Consider the following 23,249-nt stretch of genomic DNA (forward strand, 5'->3'; position numbering starts at 1 on the left):
TAAAGAATCCGAAAAAATCGCAAAACATACGAAAAAGTCGCAAAATGTTCGTTTTCAAGTCGGAACTTTTCCAATTCGGGTCGGATTCGTGGGTTAGTAAATCAGCCCCATAGTGTCAATTATAGACCAGTTAGGATACAGATACAGTTAATAGTGAACCCAAACATACAGGTGTGACAGGACAAATAAAAACATATATCTAGAAAATAGTGTTGCAAACCCTAACCCACAAGTTAAGCGTTTATAGGGATAGCACAACACATAGCCGATCGCTCCGGTGATCGGGGTGTTAGCGCGCCGGGAAGAATAAGAACCAGCTGGCTTGGGCAAAGATAAGGACCACTATTTGTGGAAAAGAAGTAGAGAAGCTAGGTGCCACTATAGGAAAAGGAAGGCAGTACCTGAAACCGGCAGTGGGGTAAGCTGCACGCATCTGTCAATGGCCCGTGTGTCAGACGGCTGTCATCATAGCGCCAGTAAGCAGATCTTACTTGAGTGAAGTACGGGTAGTAAAGGCGGACAATAGCTCCGTAAAGTAGTGTAGATGGGGTAAGAGCGTCTGTAGCGGGTCAAGGGGGTGTACGTAACATTATTTTAATTACATGGTTATACTTACCCGATAGATGTGTGGAAACAAGCAGTATATGTTTGAGACACATCACATCAGTGGAGTAGGTACAGTGGGAAATAAGGGTTGGTCCCCGTGCCACAGAGAAAGACTAACAGAATCAATGAAACGTTGTCATATCATTTTAACTTACTTACCCTCTAGGTGTGTGGTAACAAGCCGTATGTGTTTGAAACACATCACATCAATAGAGTAAGTAGAGTGATCATATTCGGTATTGAGAATATCAGCAATGGTAAAATAATGTCCAAACATGCCGTAGATATACCGGCCAAGGGAGGAGACTGGTCAGCACCCATGGTATGGGTACCCGCCCATATAGGGGGGACATAGACCAACGGGGCTTTCCTGGTGGTGTCTCCCCCTGGTGTCAGTTATGAGAAGTGCCCATTTGGGCTTAGGGAAAGGGTATTATACGGAGCAACATGCCTTGATCTAGACTTATATCGGTAGTAATCGTTGTTCAAGGGAAGGTTGTGGACAGATACAAGCAGCTCACCAATGTGGTGTAGGGATAGCATCACTTGTTTACACGAGAAATAACATAAACTATAAACAAAAGGGAAAAAGGGGGAGAAGAACAGAGACAAACAGGTGAAGTAGGGAAGAAAACTTAAAAGAGAAAGAAAAAGAAAGAACGGAGAATCTCTCATATATAGGCACATGTTAAGTAGTACAATTTGTCCATTAGGTGTGCCATCATTCCCAGGAGTACATATGTTAATGGAGGCATCAAATCACTCAGATTCATTTACCCAGATAAAATGGGGCATAGGATACTACTTCATTGAGTCCGTAAGGATTCAGCGTATTTAGTCCATGGATCCAGCGTAGTTCCGTCTGCAATAGTAATTTCTCGCGATCTCCCCCCCGGACCGGGGGTGGTATATGATCAATTATCATCGAACGCATACTAGCCAGTGTATGGTGGTGGGACAAGAAATGAAGGGCAGCAGGTGTATCTGCTTTGCCTGTATCGAGTGCTGTATGGATCGCTGACCTGTGGTTAGCCATGCGATCTCGGTATGTCGTGATAGATTTACCAATGTAGTAGAGACCGCAGGGACATCTGATAAAATATATTACAAATTTCGATGTGCATGTCACATGGTGTTTAATGGGTATGGGCTTGCCAGTGTGGGGGTGTTGGAATACTGTGCCAGTGAGTAGATTACCACACGTGGTACATGAAGGGCATTTGAAGCAACCGGGTTTGTTGTCGCTAAGCCACATGGTGGGCTTGTTAGGCTTATAGCAATGTGCAGGGTCCGTTTTCATAAGCAAATCTCTCAAGCTGCGGCCTCGTCTGTAGGCCACATGGGGTGGTGTTCTGAAAACCGGGGGTAGTGTTTTGTCCTTGGCCATCACGGACCAATGGTTGTAGAGGGCATCAATGATGGGTTTTTTATTGTGGCTGAAGGTGGTCAGGAAAGTCAGTCTGTCTGGTGTGGACGTAATTGTAATTGGTCTTGGCCTAAGTAGTTCATCTTGACGACACAGGAGTGCCTTTTCTTTGCTAGTATTTAAATCATGTGGATTGTAACCTCTTTCAAGGAATCTTTTCACCAAGTCATCAAGTTGTTCCTCCAGTTGGTTTGGATGGGAGTTATTTCTGACCATCCGTAACATTTGTGAGTATGGAATGCTCTTCAGTAAATGAGGGGGGTGACATGAAGAATGATGCAGAAGAGTGTTCCGGTCGGTCGGTTTTCTGTAGGTCATTGTGTGTACCCCACGTTGCGTTAATGTGATGGTCAGATCCAGAAAAGATATTTGATGTGCGTCAATGGCGGTGGTGAAACGAATTGGAGAGGGCAGTCTATTCAAATCTTGTATCATAGATGAAAATTGTTCAGTGCTACCTGTCCATATGATAAACAAATCGTCGATGTAGCGATACAGTTTGTATATGTGGGTGTCATACTTAGATAGAATATGAGTATGCTCATATTCTGACATAAATAAGTTCGCAAATGATGGTGCTACGTTAGAACCCATACTTGTTCCGCTTATTTGCAAAAAGTATGACCTTTCAAATTTGAAGTAGTTCATGGTTTAGCTAAAATTGTAGTAGGTGGATGAGAAAATCTATTGGTGGTCTGTTGGTAGTAGGATGCTTAGAGAGAGTGTTTTTGACAACTTCTAGGCTGTGATCCGTAGGGATCACAGTATATAGAGAGGAAACATCCATGGTTGCTAGGTGCGCATTGGGTGCCAATGGTTGTAGTTGTAGCAATTTTGCCAAAAAATCACCTGAGTCTTTGATGTAGGTAGACATATCCTGTACCAGTGGTTGAAGATAATGATCCACAAAGGTAGCAATAGGTTGGAGTAGAGAACCACGTGCGCTTACTATTGGGCGGCCGGGGGGGCTCTTATTATCCTTGTGGATCTTGGGTAAGGTATACAGGATTGGGCAGATGGGGTGTGTTTGTAGGAGGTAGTTCAAAGTGTTCTGTGACAGCAGTCCCATTGAAAAGCTCATATGCAGAAAGGAATCTATCTGCTTTTTGTAATTGGCAGTGGGATCAGAAGGCAATTGCTGATATGTAGTTTTGTCTGCTAGTTGGTGTAGGATTTCTGAGCGGTAATCGGTGTAATCCTGTATCACGATTGATCCTCCTTTGTCCGCAGGTCTGATATCCGGATTATTGGCAAGGCTGGAAATAGCTTCTCTTTCACTTCTAGAGAGGTTGGGGAAACTGGTATGTTCTGCAGAACATTTTCTGGTTTCGTCAATCATCAGGCGCGTGAATGCTTCAATAGATTTGGGAGTGTTAGTGGGCTCGAATGAGCTGGGTGACTTAAAGACATTGTGCTCTGTGGAGGGAAGTCTGAAGTGTTCCTTCAGTTTAAGGGTGCGCTGGAATCTATGTATGTCAATCAGAATATCCAGAGGTTTGGTGATCTGTGAGGGTACGAATGACAGACCTTTTCTAAGCAAACTCATCTCAGATTCGGACAGGTGGATGGAGCTGAGGTTAAATACTACTTCCTCATTCCTCTGGCCCCCCTTATTGAACGGGTGTTTGCGCCCACCCCTTCTCTTGTGCGGGCGCCTCCGTCTCTGGGTGGTGTTGTTGGTCCTAAAAAAGGCTGTGCAGCATGGCGTGTAGATAACGGGGGGGTCCCAGTAAAATTGCTTCTAGGCGTAATGGTGCTATATGTCACTTTCCTTGCTCTGCCTCTCCCTCGGGATCTGTAGGAGCCAGGTGTGTCGGCATCTGATGACTGTGAAGTATATGGTAAGGAATCACAGAAGTATGGTCTTGAAGATCTAATGATGTTACTGCGCGAAGTGTTCTCTCCTCCTGTGAGCCATCTGTAGACTCGTCTGCTCTGGTAGTCTGTGGAGACTGTTGCTACTTTCTGTTTCTTGAAGCGGTGAAGTTCAGCAGCGTAGTGTGATAGTTGCTGTTGTCCAGCCATTTAGTATCATTATCAGAGGTTAGTGTATGCATGGGCTTGTTCAAACGCTGAAATATCCGTACGTGTTTTAACAAGGTTTTTGGAGACTTCATCAATTACCAGAAGCATAAGGTCCATAGAACATTTGTTCAAAATTTGACACCAGCGTTTACAGAATTCCACGTTGTTCCTACCAATGGTGGGGATGTTACGGATCCTGAATCCTCGTGGTATATGTTGCCTTTTATAGAAATCTAACAAATAAATGCCATGCAATTTGAGATCAATCTCACGTTCTTTCATTTTCAAAATTTCATGGTATAAGTCTGTGATTGAGGCTAGAGGGGCAGTCTCCTCAGCGGTTTCTGTGAACAGTATCTCAGCCGCTTCTGCATCTGAAAACTGGTAGCCAGTCAGTGGAACATCAATCACATCTTTGTCATATATATATACGAACTCTTGTAGGAAGGTACCGCTCACACAGGTCTTAAAGTTCTATATTGAAGCTTTATTATAGAGGCAGGAAAACTGACGTTTCGGCTGTAACACCAACCTTTGTCAAAGTTTATTGCTACAATAAAGCTTCAATATAGAACTTTAAGACCTGTGTGAGCGGTACCTTCCTACAAGAGTTCGTATACATTTTTCGTTGGGACTGCACCCAGGCACACTATTCCTCTCTACACGTGAGTGCCGGCTTCTGCTACATATTATATATATATATATATATATACATACATATATATATATATATATGTGTATATATATGTATTTATATAATATTTGGGTTTCATTTGCATAATCATTGTGTGCAGGCCATGGTTCCTGCTGCTGCATAGATTTTATTCCAGTGTTTGCTAGCATATTAATAATTTAGTAGCTAAAAAGATTTCTGTAACTTTCTTTTGGCAAACACAGTAGTAGTGAAGGTCACTGCAGGTAACATTTTAAAAGCTATTGATGCAAGGCAACCTGAGTGAAATTAAAATCTGTCTGGTGTTTTTAGTGATTTTTACATCACTTCAACTATAATCCTTAATAAATCTGCCCCTATGGGTAAAAAGACAATTATATTCAAAACTGTGGACTGTGAAGGATAAACACAGGCTGAGAATCTGCCCCTATGCTGGCATAAGCCTTCTTCCTTACTTGTACCTGGAAACATTTTGTGGCCCGGCTGCAGGCACACATGACGCAAAGAAGGCTGTTTCCAGTGTAGGTGCGGATTCTCAACTTGTTTATCCACAGTCCAAGAATCCGCCACGTGTGACATTAGCCTAAGGAATGTGGTTTTATAACCACAGCTGAATTAAGCAAATACAATTTTAACTCTCTCCATGTTCACTTTCTGTTTCATCATCCCAGTTTCTTTTTCTCTCTCTTCTATTATATATCATGTATTTTTCCATTCTGTTTTCCAGTTCCTGTTTTTCTCCCCCTTTTTTTCCCTTATTCATTATGGAAAGTGCTGAATTCTATTACATGTGCAGTTTTAGTATTGCATTTCACTGAATTTAGTCTTTTGCACATTTTTATAGCTCATTTATGTTACTCAGAAGGATGATTAATGAAGGGAAGACTGCACTGGGTAGGGTGGGGGGACGAATTGGGTCATGCATCATGAACTCCTTCTGCCCAGATGCTTATAATGAAATAGGAACATGATTTGCTTTTATTAAGAAGGTGTTTAATGTTTTCTTTTTGCTACAACATACTCTGTTTATAAGAACACAGTACAGGATTTGACATCTGGAAACCTGTTAGTTGATCCCAACTAAGATATAATTAATGCTTATTGGAGGCAAACCAATCCTGGTGGGTTTATTTAAATTAGTTTATAGTAGACTTAAGGTATGGTGATCCAAATTATGGAAAGACCCATTATTTGGAAATCCCCAGGTTTCAAGCATTCAGGATAACAGTTTTCATACCTGTAATAACATAAATAATATAGAAAAGACACTGAAAAAAAAATTTATTCATCCTAGCAGATGTAGAAGAGCGATCCTAGCAGATGTAGAAGAGCGATTCCTTAGTACGCTTTATATTTTTATTTTAGATTGGAAGAACTTGTGGAAGGAATTACCACTGTTACAAAACCCCATGAGCATGTGTATGAAATGGAGAAGAAAAATTCAATGTTTGTTACTAAACCACTTAGCCTTCACTAGCCTGTTTTTCTGTACACAGCTTCCAGGGCAAAACTCAGCATGCTGAACACAATGTCAAAGATTCGAGGGCAAGAGAAAGGACCAGGTTACCCTCAAGCTGAAGCTTTATTGGCTGAAGCCATGTTCAAGTTTGGAAGGGAAATTGGTGATGAATCAAATTTCGGTAATAAAATTTTCCTTTTGCAGCATGTAGTATTTAATACTATTGCATTCTGTTATCATGTGGTAAGCATCTTGTGACTCAAGAGGTATTGTTACTCTTCCTGGGTACATATACATAAATGACGGTGTAGAAAATAAGCAAACCTTTGTCAACACCAAGGTGGCTCTATCTAATACTGATACTTTAGGGCACACAAGGGTGATACTTATGTACTGATATATTTCTAGACTGACTGGTAAATTGTGATTTACTAGTGATTTGTTCATTTGTGGCACTATTAGTTGGTCATTGCAGTGCAGGTGTTTCCTGTCTTTTCTCTGGAGATGATGCTATTTTTCACCCTTAGGCTTAGCGCTGATTGATGTAGGAGATGCAATGAGGGAGCTCTCAGATATCAAAGACTGCTTGGATATTGATGTGAAGCAAAACTTCATAGACCCACTGCAGAACTTACATGACAAAGATCTAAGAGAGATTCAGGTATGAATACATTATAGAAATCTGTACAGAAAATCCTTGTGCACACATAGCAGCCTACCTGCATATTTTATATAAACATAAAGTAAATATTGTATTAAATCTGCACTACAAGTTCATATCTCTAATGTGTCATTTAGGGGGGATTCACTAAAACTACTTTTTTCTGATTTACACAAATGGCAGTCATTTATCAAAAGATTTAAACTGAAAAAGCAGGAATGAAAAAAAGTCACGTGATAACTGACATTTTGTATTGTCACACAAAAGTCAATGTAAAAAAAACCCCCAAACCCTCTAAAACCACAAAGCAAAGAAAGATCTTCCAATTGTAAAATGGCCATCTGCCATTGACTTCTACATTATCTCGACAGGTTTTAGCTGGCGTATTTTTGCATTTGGAATTGTTGCATAATAAGTTGTGGAAAAGTCACTTCGGGTTTTTGGCGACAAAAAACCTGACCCGAAAAAAATGTGCATTAGTAAATGCCCCCCTTTAATTTTAGTCTTGTTGGTGCAACTACATACACTGTTTCTTAAATGTTACTGTTTCTTTTTTGTAGGTACTATAGGGTTTAACTTATTTTTATTTCTCTGCTTGTATAGGAGATTATTGTTCTTATTTAGTAAATTCAGTACATTAGAACAGCCCTAATATTTCTTGGGGGCAATAAGGGACACATTTACGAATGCTCAGAATATTTCTTTTTTTCAGATTCGGATTTATAGTGCTTAAAGTTGTGGGGAAAAAAAATTTGCGACTTTGTCGAGATTTACTATGCGACTAAAGATCCGAATCTGACAATTCGCCAGCTAAAAGTTGCCAAGATTGTATTGAAGTCAATGGCAGATGTTCCTTGCCTTTCCTGAAAGATCCTTCTTTTGGTTTGAAACTTTACAGGTTTTAGATTTTTGACACTGATTTTTTGTGCAACAATTTCATTTTTCATGTGACACGTCGAAAAATTCAGGTTTTTTGCAACTTTTCTTGCACTGACTTTTTTAATTTTGACTTTTTAGTAAATTTAAAACATTCGTGGACTCGAGTTTACCCAAATTTTAAAAAATGAGAAATGTTAGAGTTTTAGTAAATGTGCCCCTTAGTGAAAATAAAAACAAATTCTACCTGTAAATTGAGTATGTTTTCCCTTTAAAATTAAAACTACAATGCTGTATTAGGGTTAACTGTGGTGCTGATCGTTCCGTTTCTGCTGTGTATTGACCTCAAGCAGAACTGGGCTGGGTGGGGGTGTTAGCGAAACGACTGTTCATGCCGGGCCCCCTGCAAACAAATCTTCTAAAGGGGTCTGACAGTTAAGGCAGACCAAGTTACACCACTGGCCCTGTCTATTCTAAAGCAGATGGAATTACTATCAAGTCTGCCATAGCATCAGTGTTGTGCTTTGCTTTTAGCATCACCTAAAAAAGCTGGAAGGCAGGCGTCTGGACTTTGATTACAAAAAGAAAAGGCAAGGCAAGATCACGGATGATGAAATCCGCCAGGCATTAGAGAAGTTTGATGAGTCCAAAGAAATTGCAGAATCAAGCATGTTTAACCTGTTGGAAATGGACGTAAGTTATCTTTGATAAAGTCTTGCATGTAGTTTTGCTGCCTTCCTTTGATCTGTGATGTAATACATATTTCTCAAGACTGTCCTATTCTATTGCCACACAGACTGCTGATTCACACCCTGATGCTTGTGATTGGGTTTGTTGAGTACACCTAGGGGCTGATTTACTAACCCACGAATCCGACCCGAATTGGAAAAGTTCCGACTTGAAAACGAACATTTTGCGACTTTTTCGTATGTTTTGCGATTTTTTCGGATTCTGTACGAATTTTTCTCCAATACGATTTTTGCGTAAAAACGCGAGTTTTTCGTATCCATTACGAAAGTTGCGTAAAAAGTTGCACATTTTGCGTAGCGTTAAAACTTACGCGAAAAATGCGCAACTCGCGTTTTTACGCAAAAATCGTATTGGATCCGAAAAATTCGTACAGAATCCGAAAAAATCGCAAAACATACGAAAAAATCGCAAAGTACCGATCATTACGAAAAAAACGCAATCGGACTCCATTCGACCCGTTCGTGGGTAAGTAAATCAGCCCCCTAGACAGTTAGCTGGGTGACTGTGGAGCCCTATAGATAATGGACCCCCAAAAATGAAATAAACAATATAACAACAATGTAAAACAATAAAATCAGCCCATTATTGTAGCATTCACAAAGCCTTTTTGATTGTAAGCTCTAATCCAATTTTTACTCTTGAACTCATGCTTGTTAAATGATTGCAAGACCCCTGTTTCTTATAAATCAATGTAAAGCGCTGCACAACTTATATATATATGTATATATACTGTATATACAAAAGTATTTTTGTAACTGCTGCTTACATGCCTTGAGGAATGTGTACAGTAAGCATATGATGTGACTTTTTCATACAAAATACTTTTTCATGCAAAATACATATTTTTGCACTTTAAACTTGTGTGCTGTCTGTTTTTGAAAAGAAAAATAAAATAAAATATATATATATATATATATATATATATGATGAATTTGGCCTTTTCTGTTTGTCAGATTGAGCAGGTGAGCCAGCTGTCAGCTCTTGCACAAGCACAACTGGAGTATCACAGGCAAGCATCACAAATCCTACAGCAGGTTGCTGTGAAACTGGAGCAGAGGTAAGTCTTCATCTTATGTAAAACCCTAAAAATTTCAGGCTTGCTGCTTGATATTGCAGTTTATAATGGATTAAGACTATATTAAATACCAGATTAAAGGGATTGTGAATAATACAAGAGACATGGCTCATATACTGCATGTTTTAAAAATAGTTCCTGTGGAAAGCATTCACATAACTTGATAAAGCTCTGAATGTGAATGCTTGCTGAATTTGCTACTAATTGATAGTGTATAGCCCCACTACTATGTGTTGCAATATTTAACATTTTGTAATGGCAAATGTAATTATATGACCCGGTACCTGAGCAGACAAGTTTCTACTGTAGTTTTAGTTGCAGGTGCTATAACATGCTCAAAATGGTTATTGCACCTACAGCAATACACTGGTACTGAGGACTATGTTGCATTGGCCTAAGCAGCATTTCTTCATTAATTTAACAATGGGAAGTATAGGGGCCAATAATTTCTGTACTGAGGCTTGGAAAAAATGTTGGGTTAGAGGAGACAAAACACCCTCTATACCCGCATTGGCCTGAGAACCAGAAAGTAGAATCCAGCAATAGCTGAACTGTACAGTGTTCCAAAGCAGAGTGGTATGGGCATTGATTCATGTGTGCCAATAACATAGCTAGCTTTCGTCCTTTCTACCCTTTTTTTCTTCCCTTTCCTTTACTGTAATGCTTGTACACATCCAATATAGTTACGTTCATTTGTAAATGTAAATTAGTAGTGGTAAAATAGTATTCTCTCTTGAAATAATGAAGAGAAGCAAGGCTGTTAATTAAGCATTTATTAGAAAATGTATTATTGGATGGTGTTTTTTCCCTTGTTAGCAGATCAGCACAAGGCTGTCTGAGGGAGAGTGTTGATTACATCGAACTGTAAACAGCAACGCTTAGGGCAATGTCTAAACTCTATATTCTTAACTCCCAGCTCAACTAACTATAATTAGCTCTCTTCTCCACAAGATATAGTGTGGGAGGCTTCTAATAGTAATGATTTGTTACACAGTTACAAACTGAGTTAAAAGGCTCTGGAAGGGCAACAAATAAAAATAAGTATCTATTTAAATCTCTTCATTTCAGCTTTGCCATCTGGTGGAAAAATACTGAATCTTTTTTAATATATGTATATACAGTATAGGTAATGGGAATGGTGCTAGAAGCTTGTTAATTATCATGCAGAGTACATCATGATAATCAGATTCATTTTCTGCCATTATAATCTCATGGTCTTGCAGAAGGAAATTATGGTACAAAATGTACTCTATAGAAATCCACTGATTAATGTCTTTGCAACTCATGTATCATCCAACATATCTAGTAGGTAACCCTTTAAGCTCAATATTTTATCCAGATATAACTAAGAAGGGTAAACAAACAAAACGTTCCTCGATATTGGTGATTGCTCACTAACTCGTTGTATGTTGCTCCCAGAGGCCTCAAAGCAGTTGCTTTGAAATCCTGGCTTGAAGGCAAGCTTTATTTCAATAAAACCATGTGTACTGGCAAACAATGCCTCCTGTAGACTACCAGTCCACATAGGGGCAACAAATAGCCAATCACAGCCCATATTTGGCACCTCCAGGTTATTTTCGAATGAGTGTGTTGCTTTTTTTTTATATTTGAATGTAGCTCACTCCTTGTTTTCCGTAGATATCAACAAAATGCGCTGCCCCCACTGGTAGAGACATAAAAAGGCTGTGTATAACCCCATGCTTTAACAGGGATTTAGATGTTGTCACTGGCACTGGGACAAGAAGTCTTTATGGACCAGTCAGTAGGTAAAAGCAACATTAGATGAATCAAGTGGAATCAACTGGCATAATTTACAAATAATTGTCAGACATCCACGCAGATTTTGATGCTCTTGGTTCCTATATAGTTCCTATATATATATGGTTCCTTATTTAGTAAATGCTTTGTTGGTTTTAGACTTTTAAGTGACTTGAGATCTATTTGTGCAGAGCTGAACAATTCCTAGAAAACTGTTCCTTTTATTTATCTCCCTTTAATTAAAGAGGGGCTTTCTTTTGGTGCCTCCAGTGCAGCCTGGGTGTTTAATAAGACACAAAGTAAATTAATAAAATGTGGTAAACATTGCTATACAAACTAGGTGCACAACAAAATAATACATTGGCATCAATTATCTAACTTTAAATCTTATTTCCCTTTTGGCATGTGGATATTTTTCCCATTTATGAAAGGTCTAGTTTGGAAAGAAAAATTTTTTGTGTGTTTTTCATATATAGCGAAAATATGATAGTAATTAGTATGATAGTACTAGTAGTATTTAAACATAGGGCCTGATTCACTAAAGTGCGATAAAATGTGCGCTATTTTTAACAAAATCTAGACAGGCATGGGGTGACAGCACACACATGATTTTGACAAGGAGTCACAAATATGTGAAATAATATTCAGAGGTTTATTGTGACCAACGTTTCAGTTCCTCACTGGCATTATGGTTGAACGTGATGGACGTATGTCTTTTTTCAAACCAACTTACTATGTTACTATGTTACTTTCATCATCCCTGACATTTCTTACATTTGTATCTTTAGTTCAAATTACTTGCTAAATCTTTTACTGAACGTATACTGTAAAAGCATAATAAAGTACAATAATTACCTTCTCTAATTTCAGCGACCAGTTCTGGGCTCCTGCGCTTAAGGTCGGACCACAGCCGCCGGAGCTGGCGGGGGCCCACATCAAGGGCAAACCTGGCGAGCAAACCTTGTCTTAGCTCGTCCAGGATTGCCCTCTTCCTCTCGTGGACCCCTAAGTCCCCCGGCGGTGGCTGGTCATATCCTGCACGCAGGAGCATGCTGATAATATAGCGCCTCTCCCCTGGTAGCAAGTCAGAAACCCCAGGCATCTCCTCTCAGTTTGGTGGCTCCAGCCTCAATGACACAAAATGGCCCCAAGTCGCACATGTCATGAGATTACAAAATCGCCACAAAATGTCCGCAATTCGCGAGATTACAAAATCGCGGAAAAAAAACGCCAAAATATACATAGTAATGTATTTTGCACGAAAAAAATATTCGCCGCTACAGTACAGTATATTTTGGGGACAACATATTCACCGCTATAGTACTGTATATTAGTAGCGAAATTCCATACATGCCAAGACTTTAGTAAAATCAAGTAAAAAGACACATAAATAACACTGTAAGTCCATATTTTATTGCAAAAACTCATTTACTGTACTTTTCTATAATTTTTCGCCTGCCTGTAGTAGGAGTTAATTTTCGCATAGCCGAATGCGATATTTAGCGCGCAAAAGTTATAGTGAATCATGCGATCGTATTCTTTTCAGCACGGAAATTAACGCATGCGGTAAAACTAGCGCGAGAAATAACCCATGCGAAAATGGCGATTTTTCGCACGCGATAATACTATGGTGAATCGCGCGCAAATTATTTTGCGTTTTTTAACGCAAAAAAGCGTGCGATAATTTTTATCGCACTTTAGTGAATCAGCCCCATAGTTTTTAAAAAAAAAACAAATTATGCAGTTATCTGCTTAAGGGACACTGACCAAGCTACAAAACAGTGGTTTGAATGAATTGACTGGAAGGTGTATAGAAATATAATGCCTGTGTGGGTAGGTGGGAGAGGCACATTCTCAGGGCACAATGGTGGGGAGGCACTAGGTACATACCTCTTTGTTGTCTACTCCTAGTCAGGGCCCTTGTGACAGTGCTTGTTTGTGCTCGACAAACAAACAAGAGCATCAATACGCACTCTAGAATGAACTAGCGCATGTGAGTGAACAAGCAGGGTGGTGGAGGTGGTGGCAGGGGGGTGGAGGTGGCCAGCTGTGTTGCTTAGGGCACTGACACTGATAGCATCATGCTACAGAATGCATACTCACCAAATGCCGTATTTTAAAGCATTTTGCTGTCTTTAATGAACCCAGTATTTTGTATATTGTGATGGAATACTATTATTATTGTATTGTAGATGTGGGATCTCTTTGAGATGGTGAAACATTGTATTATTTTACAATACAGAATAAAATATGGGGGAATTCAGGAGTTCAGCAATATATTTTAAACATACAGGATTTATTTGAATATTTGTATTAAATTTTACAGAATAAGAGAAGCTTCAAGTCAGCCCAGAAGAGAATATCAGCCAAAGCCACGCATGAGCTTGGAGCTTGAAAACAGCCAACTTAACGGGGGTATTGCTCTTGCTGGGACCCCCAAACCATCAGGTAAATTGTAATATAGTAAAACATGCTGGACATATAAACTTGAGCTTTCCTGTTTGATATAATTATATTATCTGCTGAGCTAGAATATATAATAATAATGCCTGAATAACTTCTGTATAGTGGTCACAATAGTTACTGCTGGGCAGTATTTCCTATTTCTTTTCTGCACTGAGCACTACCGTGGTAATAGACTGAAAGGTGTCCAACTGTTCCAGGCAGCCAAACACCCCGTAACAAAATGATGTGCCTACTTGAAAATACTGTGTAAAAACCAACAAGTGAAAAAACCTCCAGTGAAACAAATCGTCATATTTCTATGGCATTACATTTTTCCCATTGACTTGAATAGGTTATAACAGTTTAAAGTAAAATATGGTGATTGGGTAGCATAAAAGAAAATACACCGCTTTATAAATGATAAATAGGCCCCTAATACGTGACACATAAATTAAACCATCTCTTAATTCAGTCTTCAAAAATTTGGAAATTCACATTTTTTGTAGCTTTCTTTCTCAATCCCTGCAAAAAAATATAATTTGTAAGAGTTGATCTGCTGTTAGCACCTGCAGAAATGTCCCTCTAAATCAAACACATATTTCATTTCATTGATCCCTACATGATGATGCATGAGTCTGCTGTGTAGCAGAGATTGCATGGCACAGTTTGTGTTGGGAAACAAGAAGCCAAGAATTCCACCCATAGCCAATCTGTTTTCCTTATGTACAGGCTTGTTTTCAAAGTGTGATACCAATGAATAGCTATGAATTATTAGTTTATTAAAGCAATACTATATCTAGAAATGCAGAATCCTCCTGTAACTATTACAGACATACTGTTTAAAGGTCAGTTAAACTCTCCCTTTAGGAGTGTATAATTCTTTCCTTGCTTTGTTTCTTTTTTTACAAAATTAATCAGTTAATAGTGCTCCTCCACGAGAATCCTGCATTGAAAGAGAACATGTTTTTAATATTTAATTTTGAAATTTCACATGGGGCTATACATGTTCTTAGATTCCCAGGTGATCTGATAAACTTCAGGAACACTTCACTGCTGTGCTGCAAGTTGGAGTGATATCACCCCCTCCCATTTCCCCCCAAGTAGCCTATCAACAAAACAATGGGAAGGTAGCAGGATAACAGCTTGCTGACACCTATTTTGCTACAAAAATGCTCCCATACCCCACCCAATGGTAGATATGAGAATTGCACTCAATAGTAAAAATAAAAGTCCAGCTCACCCAAGTCATGACTTAGTTACATTGAGTAGGAAAAATAATAGCTTATCTGAAAGCAGTTCCATTGTACAGTGCTGGCTCTTTCTGAAAGCATAGCATGAGGCACATTGACCGGAGATGGCAGCCTACACACCAATAATACAACTAAAAAAAAAAACAATTAGTGGCTCAAGAATAAAATTTAAATTGGTAGAATGAATGATTTTACAGTGTAATTTAATCATACAAATCCATGACAGTCCCCTTAAGAAAAGTCTTGTGGCAAATTGAATATGTTAAGACTTGTTTGTTTAACATGAAAAGAAAACTGGAGGGTTTCAAAACTGAAAATGGAAACATATTTAGCAACACCTTTAATATTTCCATTCGATAAAGACCATAAATCTTCACAGGTTGAAAATTATATAGGATAGAAGAAATGCAGTAAGCCATTGGTGAGAGTAGTACTGACCAACTGGATTTATGTACCTTTGTAGCATGTCATCTTTTTCTTGAAGCTAAATGTTTTCTCTTTTTATTATAGGGGCTCCCATGGATCAGCCGTGCTGTCGAGCATTGTATGACTTTGATCCAGAAAATGAAGGTGAACTTGGCTTCAAGGAGGGTGACATCATTACTCTCACCAATCAGATTGATGAAAACTGGTATGAAGGGATGCTTCATGGCCAGTCGGGCTTCTTTCCAATCAATTACGTTGACATCCTGGTACCTCTGCCCCACTAAAAAACACACCAGATTATACAGTTTGTTCCACTGCTTCTACAGCTGCTTTCTTCAGACCACAAGTACAAATTGCAGTGGGTTTAAGTTGTTACATTCCATTGTCATTTTTATTGGTTTATATATATATATATGTTATTATTTCTTCTAATGTTGTATTTCTTTTTATCTGAGTCTTAGAGTCCTTTATATTGAGCAAATAAATAAATGGTATTTGTTGTGGCATCTCTCCTTTTAAATGGATTCAGTGCACACAGGCGCATATGGCAGAATTTAAATTTCTAATGAAATTAGAATTCTGTGTTTGCAAACACGATGATTTACTAGGGGCCACACTTTGCAGCCCCTGGTAGAGGTACAGCTACTATTGGTACAGCAGCTACACCAAGTTCCAGGTATTTTGAGGAACCTGCTCATGGTAGGAAATGGAAATGTTATGGGTGCTTTGAGAATTTTTTGAGTTGAAACCTGAGAAATATTCCTGCAGCAGAAACCCTTTATTCTGTTACCAATGCCCTAAAGTACTCTTAATTAGCAACTGTGTAATAATAGATCCCTTGGTTTGATAGCCCAAACCTGTTTTTGGCATATGAACCTTAGTTGCAGGCTCAAGAATAAGCACTTTATCTTTGCCATTTTTATGTTCTATAGGCACAGTGCTAAGTACTCTTCATCTCAGAACCCATTACCCCATATCAAGCATTGATGTGATGTTACAAAATTTAAACAGTTTGTCATCCTGGGTGCAGATTCGGCTCCTGTATTCATGGCTGTATCTGTGCTATAATACCAGCTGTTCTGAAGGAGTAATTTGTTAGTCCCAGCCCACAGCTACTAAAGTGAGGGTTATGCCTTCATTTTGTGTAGCAATGAGGTTCTTACAGCTGGACTTGTGCATACCTTCTGTTTTAAGAGGGCATTTGCTGTGTCTATTTGATGTAAACTCAAGGCTAGGCCTCACTGCTCAGTATCATCTTTAAACCTCCATATGTGTTGTGCTGACCATTACATTTGTGCAGACCACTCTTTGTCTAGTATTTTTGCAGTTAACCAGGCTTTCTAGAAAACATATGGAAGTCCATCTTGATTTCATTTAATTAAATTGTTATATAGAATTAAAATGAGGATCTGTTTTAATAATATATTTCTTGAAGTCTTTAAAGGGATATTGTCATCAAAATAAGCGTCAACATTTACCTGAAAACATGTGTAAATGATTGTGTAAGCCAATACATGAATGGCTAATAAACATTTGCTACACTGCTGTGTTGCAGTGGCTGGCTTAACCATAAGCGTAAAAGAGAGAGAAGGCAGCTAAATTGAAGGAATGTACCCCGATGCATCATACATTATCCAAAACCCCCCATAGTCCAGGCATTCTGTATAGTAGATTGCATATCTGTATAAGCTTTAGCAGTTGAAAAAATATTATACAAGACATATTGTGCATGGGAACACATCTGTCAGTTATATATGTATCAAACACTGTTGCTGCAATTTATACAATCTCCATAAATATTGAGCTTGCTTTGATTCATAAGCATAAAGCATATGAGTCTTGCCTCCATTATGATCTGATTGTTGGCCCGGGGACCAAAATATTTCATAAGCCAGATATGGCCTTTTATATAAGTGGCCAGATTGGTAAAGACCCGTTGACCTTGCCAAATAATCGGATTTTGTATATGGCCAGCTCAAGACTAGCCATAGTGGAAAGCAAAGCAAAAAGAATGCCTGTGGTGTAATATATGCCTGTGCCCATTGTTTTACCTGCATATGAAATTTGCTTCTGTTAAGCAAGGTGTTTGTTAATGAGATTGTTTAACCTGTGAGTGTTGGTTGGCTCTGCTGGAAATATGCCTTGGTTTAATAAAGTAGGAAAATGTGAGAAACGTGGACTAATGAAGCAGGGTAAGCCAAAAATATTCATATATATTTACATATGTTAACTTCCAGTATCATAACCTGTAATATAGTCACAGTGTGTTTTATTTATTAAATGGATGCAGGCCTGGGGGGAGGGAGTGCATATACAGGCACATATACAGCACATAGGTGGGGAATGTCATGAAATAAATTACCAAACAGTGAACAGTTTTCCCTTGTGCTGACTGCATTTGTGCTTATTTAATATAACTTTTCAAAACGTGCAGATGTAAATATCCACTTACCTGCATGTTTTTTCATTTTGCACCAAGTTATTTATTATTTTTTGGCAAAAAACTCACCTACAACCAGGTCTTTAAATAATGCTACACAGATTTTTTATTGCTTTCCACCAATTATCTTAACTTTTGTTTTTTGCATGCAAGCAAGGTTGCCTTATTGAACTGGGGCCCCTGAACTGCCCAAGCCTGTCCCTGCCCACTACTCTCCCAAACCTCATCCCTTTTGATTAAATCTAACTCAGCAGTCGAGGCCACCCCCCCCCACCCCATTTCCTATGACAGATGCCCTGCCTGTCACCCACAGGTAATTGGGTCTTCTGCACAACATAGCATCCTTTATGAGTAAAAATGTAACCTTTGCTTGTTCATTAAGCAATAAATAATAAAGGTATTTTTGCAAGATAGTATAAGCATCTATATTTTTAGCTAAAAGCACATTTTAAGTATAAAAAGTGACAGAGCAGATTTTTCAATACAGTAACAATACAGCATACAGAAGATATTTTGGCATACCTTTATGTACAGAATTATGGAAAGTCCATACATGGAAGCCTTTTTTCAGTTTATTTTTTTCACTACTTTACAGATGAAAAGAAATACATACTCCTACCTGTTCCCATACACTAACCCTGCCCAAGAAGCCCAGACACAATTATACAAACGGCATCTTTATTATCTGTCTATTCCTCTTTTTCTGGCACGCATCATTTTTGCTGCTTTGCGAATTTTTCACCGTTTTGCGAACCTTTTCAAAGATTTGTGAATTTGCAGGCGAATGGAAACGGGATAGATTCGCTCATCCCTATTAGATTCTTTTACTATCTAGTTTTTGTTATTTTAAACAGCACAGAACCTTGAAACCTATAATGGCTTTAATGTTTCACTTGATCCCACTTCCCTAGTTATTCTGAAACTGTGGTAGACTAATAAAAAGAAAAAGCAAGGAAAGCAAGAGGATACATTTACCAAACTTTCATGGATATCTTTTTATAATTTTAAGGAGTTTAACACAGCAATATACACTTAAGGTGGCCATACACGGACCGATTTTTTACTTACAAACGACCGATTCCCGAACGATCCGATGCTATCGTTAAGTTATCGTATAGTTGGTGGTGTACGAACGATCGTCGGCCCACTAAACGAGCCGACATTATCGTCCCCAAAATCGATCGGCCAGGTTTAAAAATTTTTGTCGTTTAACGATAAAATCTGCCAGTTGGTGTGAGTGTCAGACATTTGTCTTTCAACGATTGTTCTCTGCGCATGTCACGATTGCCAGCAACGACATCGATCGTACGTAGATGTACGATCGTAGGTATCTTACGATAATGATGCGACAAAATCTTTCCCGAATTATCGTTGCCCGTGGATGGCATATCGTATGGGAACTCGATCGCCATACGATCGTTTGTCGATATAATCGTTCATCGCACAACGAGCGAAATCGCCTCGTGTATGGCCACCTTTATATACATCTTTTTTCAACACGAGCAAAATGAATATGTTAAAAATGCATTCTGCCTATTATTTTAAGGCACGATTATTCCTTTTTATTATAAAGCAGTAAAGGAGAATTGTTTTGCTTTCATACTTGCTACCTCCCCTGTAATTATCTGGGGTTGCTTTTATATAGATAATGAGCTCTGCATAAACAAATGCATCCTTTCACACACTGATTGTGATTGTTTCGGCTTGTATAATGAAGTCCATTATGCAGGGAGTTAATTTGTGCTCTTGTAATCTGATTAACTACCTGCCAATAACTAGAAAATAGTTTTCTCTCTTTAGGTCAGTTTCTCAGTTCGACCTGTTTAGCTCAAAAATAACAAAAGCCATAGATTTCTCTAATTAAAACAATGGGCAAAATCATCTTCCGTACAAGCCCTATCCATTGAACTCATGTTGAACAAGGAGAGTTTTAATATGATCTGTTGCCTTTTGGTTTAAAGAAATATAAATGTACTTTCAGCTGTAGTGTTCTTTTGATCATTGCAAGAAACCACACAACCTATAGCTATATTATTAATTGAAACCCAATTAAAGTGAATATGTCAAACACAAGCATTCACTGTTATTATGGTGGAAACAGCCCCTTTAACAATCTGGAAAATGTATTTTGTATATCTGTATGTATATCTTTATTTATAAAGCGCTACTTATGTACGCAGCGCTGTACAGTAGAATTCATCAATACAAACAGGGTGTTAATAAGATAATAGATAAATACAAAGTATAACAATAAATACAGATAAATACAGCAGCAATAATTTAAGAGTCGAGGACACAAGAGGAAGGAGGTCCCTGCCCCGTAGAGCTTACAATCTATATGGGAGGGTAACTAACACAAATAGGCAAATATAAGTGCTGTAGGTCACAGTGGGTGACATTACAATATAAGTGCCAGTTCCCAGATTAGGTGCTGGGCGAGTGCTCCAAAAGGTAGTCTTTAACCTTAGTTTTAAAAAGACTGGGGGAGGATTCTCTCCTGAGGAAATCAGGGAGGGCATTCCAAATGTAGGGGATTTTCATATATATATAACTTTTAACACTCTTTTTGTTGTCCCTAATTTTTCGTTACATTTGAATAGGTAATATATTGTGATTGCATACAGCTCTAAATCTGCCCATTTCAGATCCATAGAGCAAATGATTACAATAGGCACTCATACCCCAGTGGAAAGCACCTAAAAAAATGAACACTCTTTAAAGTTATGCAAAGCAAATAACGTAATCATATATTTTGTGAGGCAGATTTAATGCACATATAAACATGTTTTTGTGATTATTATTGATTAAATGCACGCCCCTGGTTGGTTGCACTCAACAGTAATAAAATATTAAATGTTGGCTGTGAATCTGCTTGACTGCGTGCTTCGTGTACATTTCCTAATATGATTGTTCATAATAAATGGGGAATGGAATTGAAGCGCTTTTCTGCTCTTTGTAACAACTGAATTTCTGTTTTCCAACTGATTAAATTCTCGTTTATGGTTTTTCCACACAACATTTTACATAAGTTAGTTAGGTTAACTTTCACACATTTGCAGTTATTTTGGTGAAATGTATGTAAATAATCTGGTTGAATTTCAATATATATATATATATATATATATATATATACACACATATATATATATATATATATATAGTATACAGGGAGGAGCACACCCTATACAAGTCCAAATGCCCTTGGTGCAGGTCCAAAAACAAAAATATAGTAGAAAGAGTGCCGCACACACAGGGACTTGATACAAAAGAAAAAGTGGTTTTATTGAAAAAATTCCAACCTTTCGAGCACAATCTGTGCTCTTCCTCAGGGACAAAGTTTGTCCCTGAGGAAGAGCACAGATTGTGCTCGAAACGTTGGAATTTTTTCAATAAAACCACTTTTTCTTTTGTATCAAGTCCCTGTGTGTGCGGCACTCTTTCTACTATATATATATATATATATATATATATATATATATATATATATATATATATACATACATACTGAGCATGCATTGCTTTCAGGTATATATAAATACAGTTGTACTGATTTTGCATGTGATATAAGAACCACACATCATTTGCCTGATTCTGTCCCAAGAAGACAGACGTACTCGTTTAAGCATTTTAAAAAACAATAACTGGACAAAACAAAAAGACAAAATAGATCCCTATTGAATTTCAAAGTCTGAGTGAAATACCACATATAAAATCACAGTAGCTTATAGAGGTTTCCTTATAAATTCAATATAAGAATTCTGGGCAATTTCAGACATATTACCAAACAGAAAGGATCCATTTCACATGAAAACAATGAATTCATCTTTGCCACGCTGGTGAGTCCCCAAATCAAAATCACAGTTCATCAAATATATCTATATATCCATTAATACCATCAGTAATAAATCGTAAGTAAACTGTGATAAACTAATTAAAAAAAGTCTTCAGTTTAGTAGGTTTCACAAGTGAAGTCACTGAAGTTTGGGGAGAAGCGGGTGGAAATTCAATAAAACATTTGGGTGGCTCATTTGTGTCAGATAGTTAATAAAAAACCCAGTGAGATCACTGCATTTTGTATTTTTTTGTGGAATAATCATTGATCAGCACGTGCTCCAACTAGCAATTAAATTGCTTAGAGGCACTAATTTGGTTTATCTATATGGCTTCTATTGTTGATAGAAAAGCAGCACTGAATTAAATAGCCAGAGGCTATTTAATTTGGATTCTTCTAAAAAGGGCAATATATGGACAGTTCCGTCCCTATTACTGCAAGGCCACTAATTTCCACACTACATTAGCAATACCCATGTGCCAAACCCCCACTCCACTATGAGACTTAAAACTAATTAACGCTCATCCTTCAGTATCTGAATTAGTGCACATCAAGCATCGTCATGGCTCTCACAGATTGACAATTCAGGAACCTTGGCCAGTGCTTGGGGTTAGGAAATCCAAAAATCTTAATTGTAGACAAAAGTCATTTTGGCAAGAGTTGTGTAAAACCCACACAATACACAGACTATGTAAATAATTGGTATGTATTTCAAAATGGCTTATTTTTAGGGATTCTAATATCTAATGTAATTTAATTTGAATAACCATTTAATTCTAATTAAAACTCGTATTATCTTCCCAAATAATAAATTGGGTTGAATGATTCTTTCTGAATGTATCTAATTATGATGAATCTGCCAGGGGAAAGTATTAATTCAATAAATAGCAATCAATAATAATATTTATCATATTAACAGGTCAATGAAGATTGACCATAGCCATCTGTGGAATTAGGCATGCTAAACCAGGCATTATTTGAGCCAGTCTGGGACAACGAATTCTGAAGTTCCAGACAATGATAAATATTAAAATCAGCTAAACTGACTGAACTGACCTGTCAAAAAAACATTTTGTATTCCATTGTCTTCCAGTTTCTAAATTCTCTTGCAATTGAATTTTTGTATCCATCGAGCCACGATCATTCAGATTAGTGTGTTGGGATCAGTCAGCAGAAGCCAACAATACTACGATTTCTTCTAAAGCTGGGTAGGCAACAAAGGATGTAGTAAAAACTGCCTTCATAGCACAAACGGTCATGTTGTCTTCAAACATTGTGGCGAATGGGCAGACATACCATTTAGCATCCTACAGTAAGTTTTCAAACCGTAAATATGTAAACGCCATTATGGTGATTAGCTTGTCTGGACCTTTCTACTGGTGCATGTATTTTGCCCTCAGTGAGGACTACAATTCCATTTGATTTGTGTACATTAAAAGAGTTTTGTTTTAAAAGATATTCTTTATGTTTCAATGTTATCCATCTTCATTATGTGTGTATTGTGCTGTCTTTTGCATTTTTATTTTGTAACAATTGTCTCTAGAGTT

At 38.0% G+C, this 23,249-nt stretch overlaps 1 protein-coding gene across 1 annotated transcript in view; it reads left to right on the forward strand.

The window, feature by feature from the left end:
* Positions 1 to 20,808, forward strand: part of sh3gl2 (SH3-domain GRB2-like 2) — a 76,695-nt gene extending 55,887 nt beyond the window's left edge. The window contains 8 exon segments of the mRNA NM_001097297.1: positions 6,227 to 6,370; positions 6,717 to 6,850; positions 8,261 to 8,419; positions 9,430 to 9,533; positions 13,636 to 13,757; positions 15,515 to 18,902; positions 19,348 to 20,012; positions 20,410 to 20,808. Of these exon segments, the coding sequence (NP_001090766.1) occupies positions 6,227 to 6,370; positions 6,717 to 6,850; positions 8,261 to 8,419; positions 9,430 to 9,533; positions 13,636 to 13,757; positions 15,515 to 15,714 (863 nt within the window). The 3' untranslated portion in view covers positions 15,715 to 18,902; positions 19,348 to 20,012; positions 20,410 to 20,808.
* Positions 20,809 to 23,249: the final 2,441 nt, after the last annotated feature.

This window comes from Xenopus tropicalis, chromosome 1 (assembly GCF_000004195.4).
Source record: "Xenopus tropicalis strain Nigerian chromosome 1, UCB_Xtro_10.0, whole genome shotgun sequence".
NCBI lineage: Eukaryota > Metazoa > Chordata > Amphibia > Anura > Pipidae > Xenopus > Xenopus tropicalis.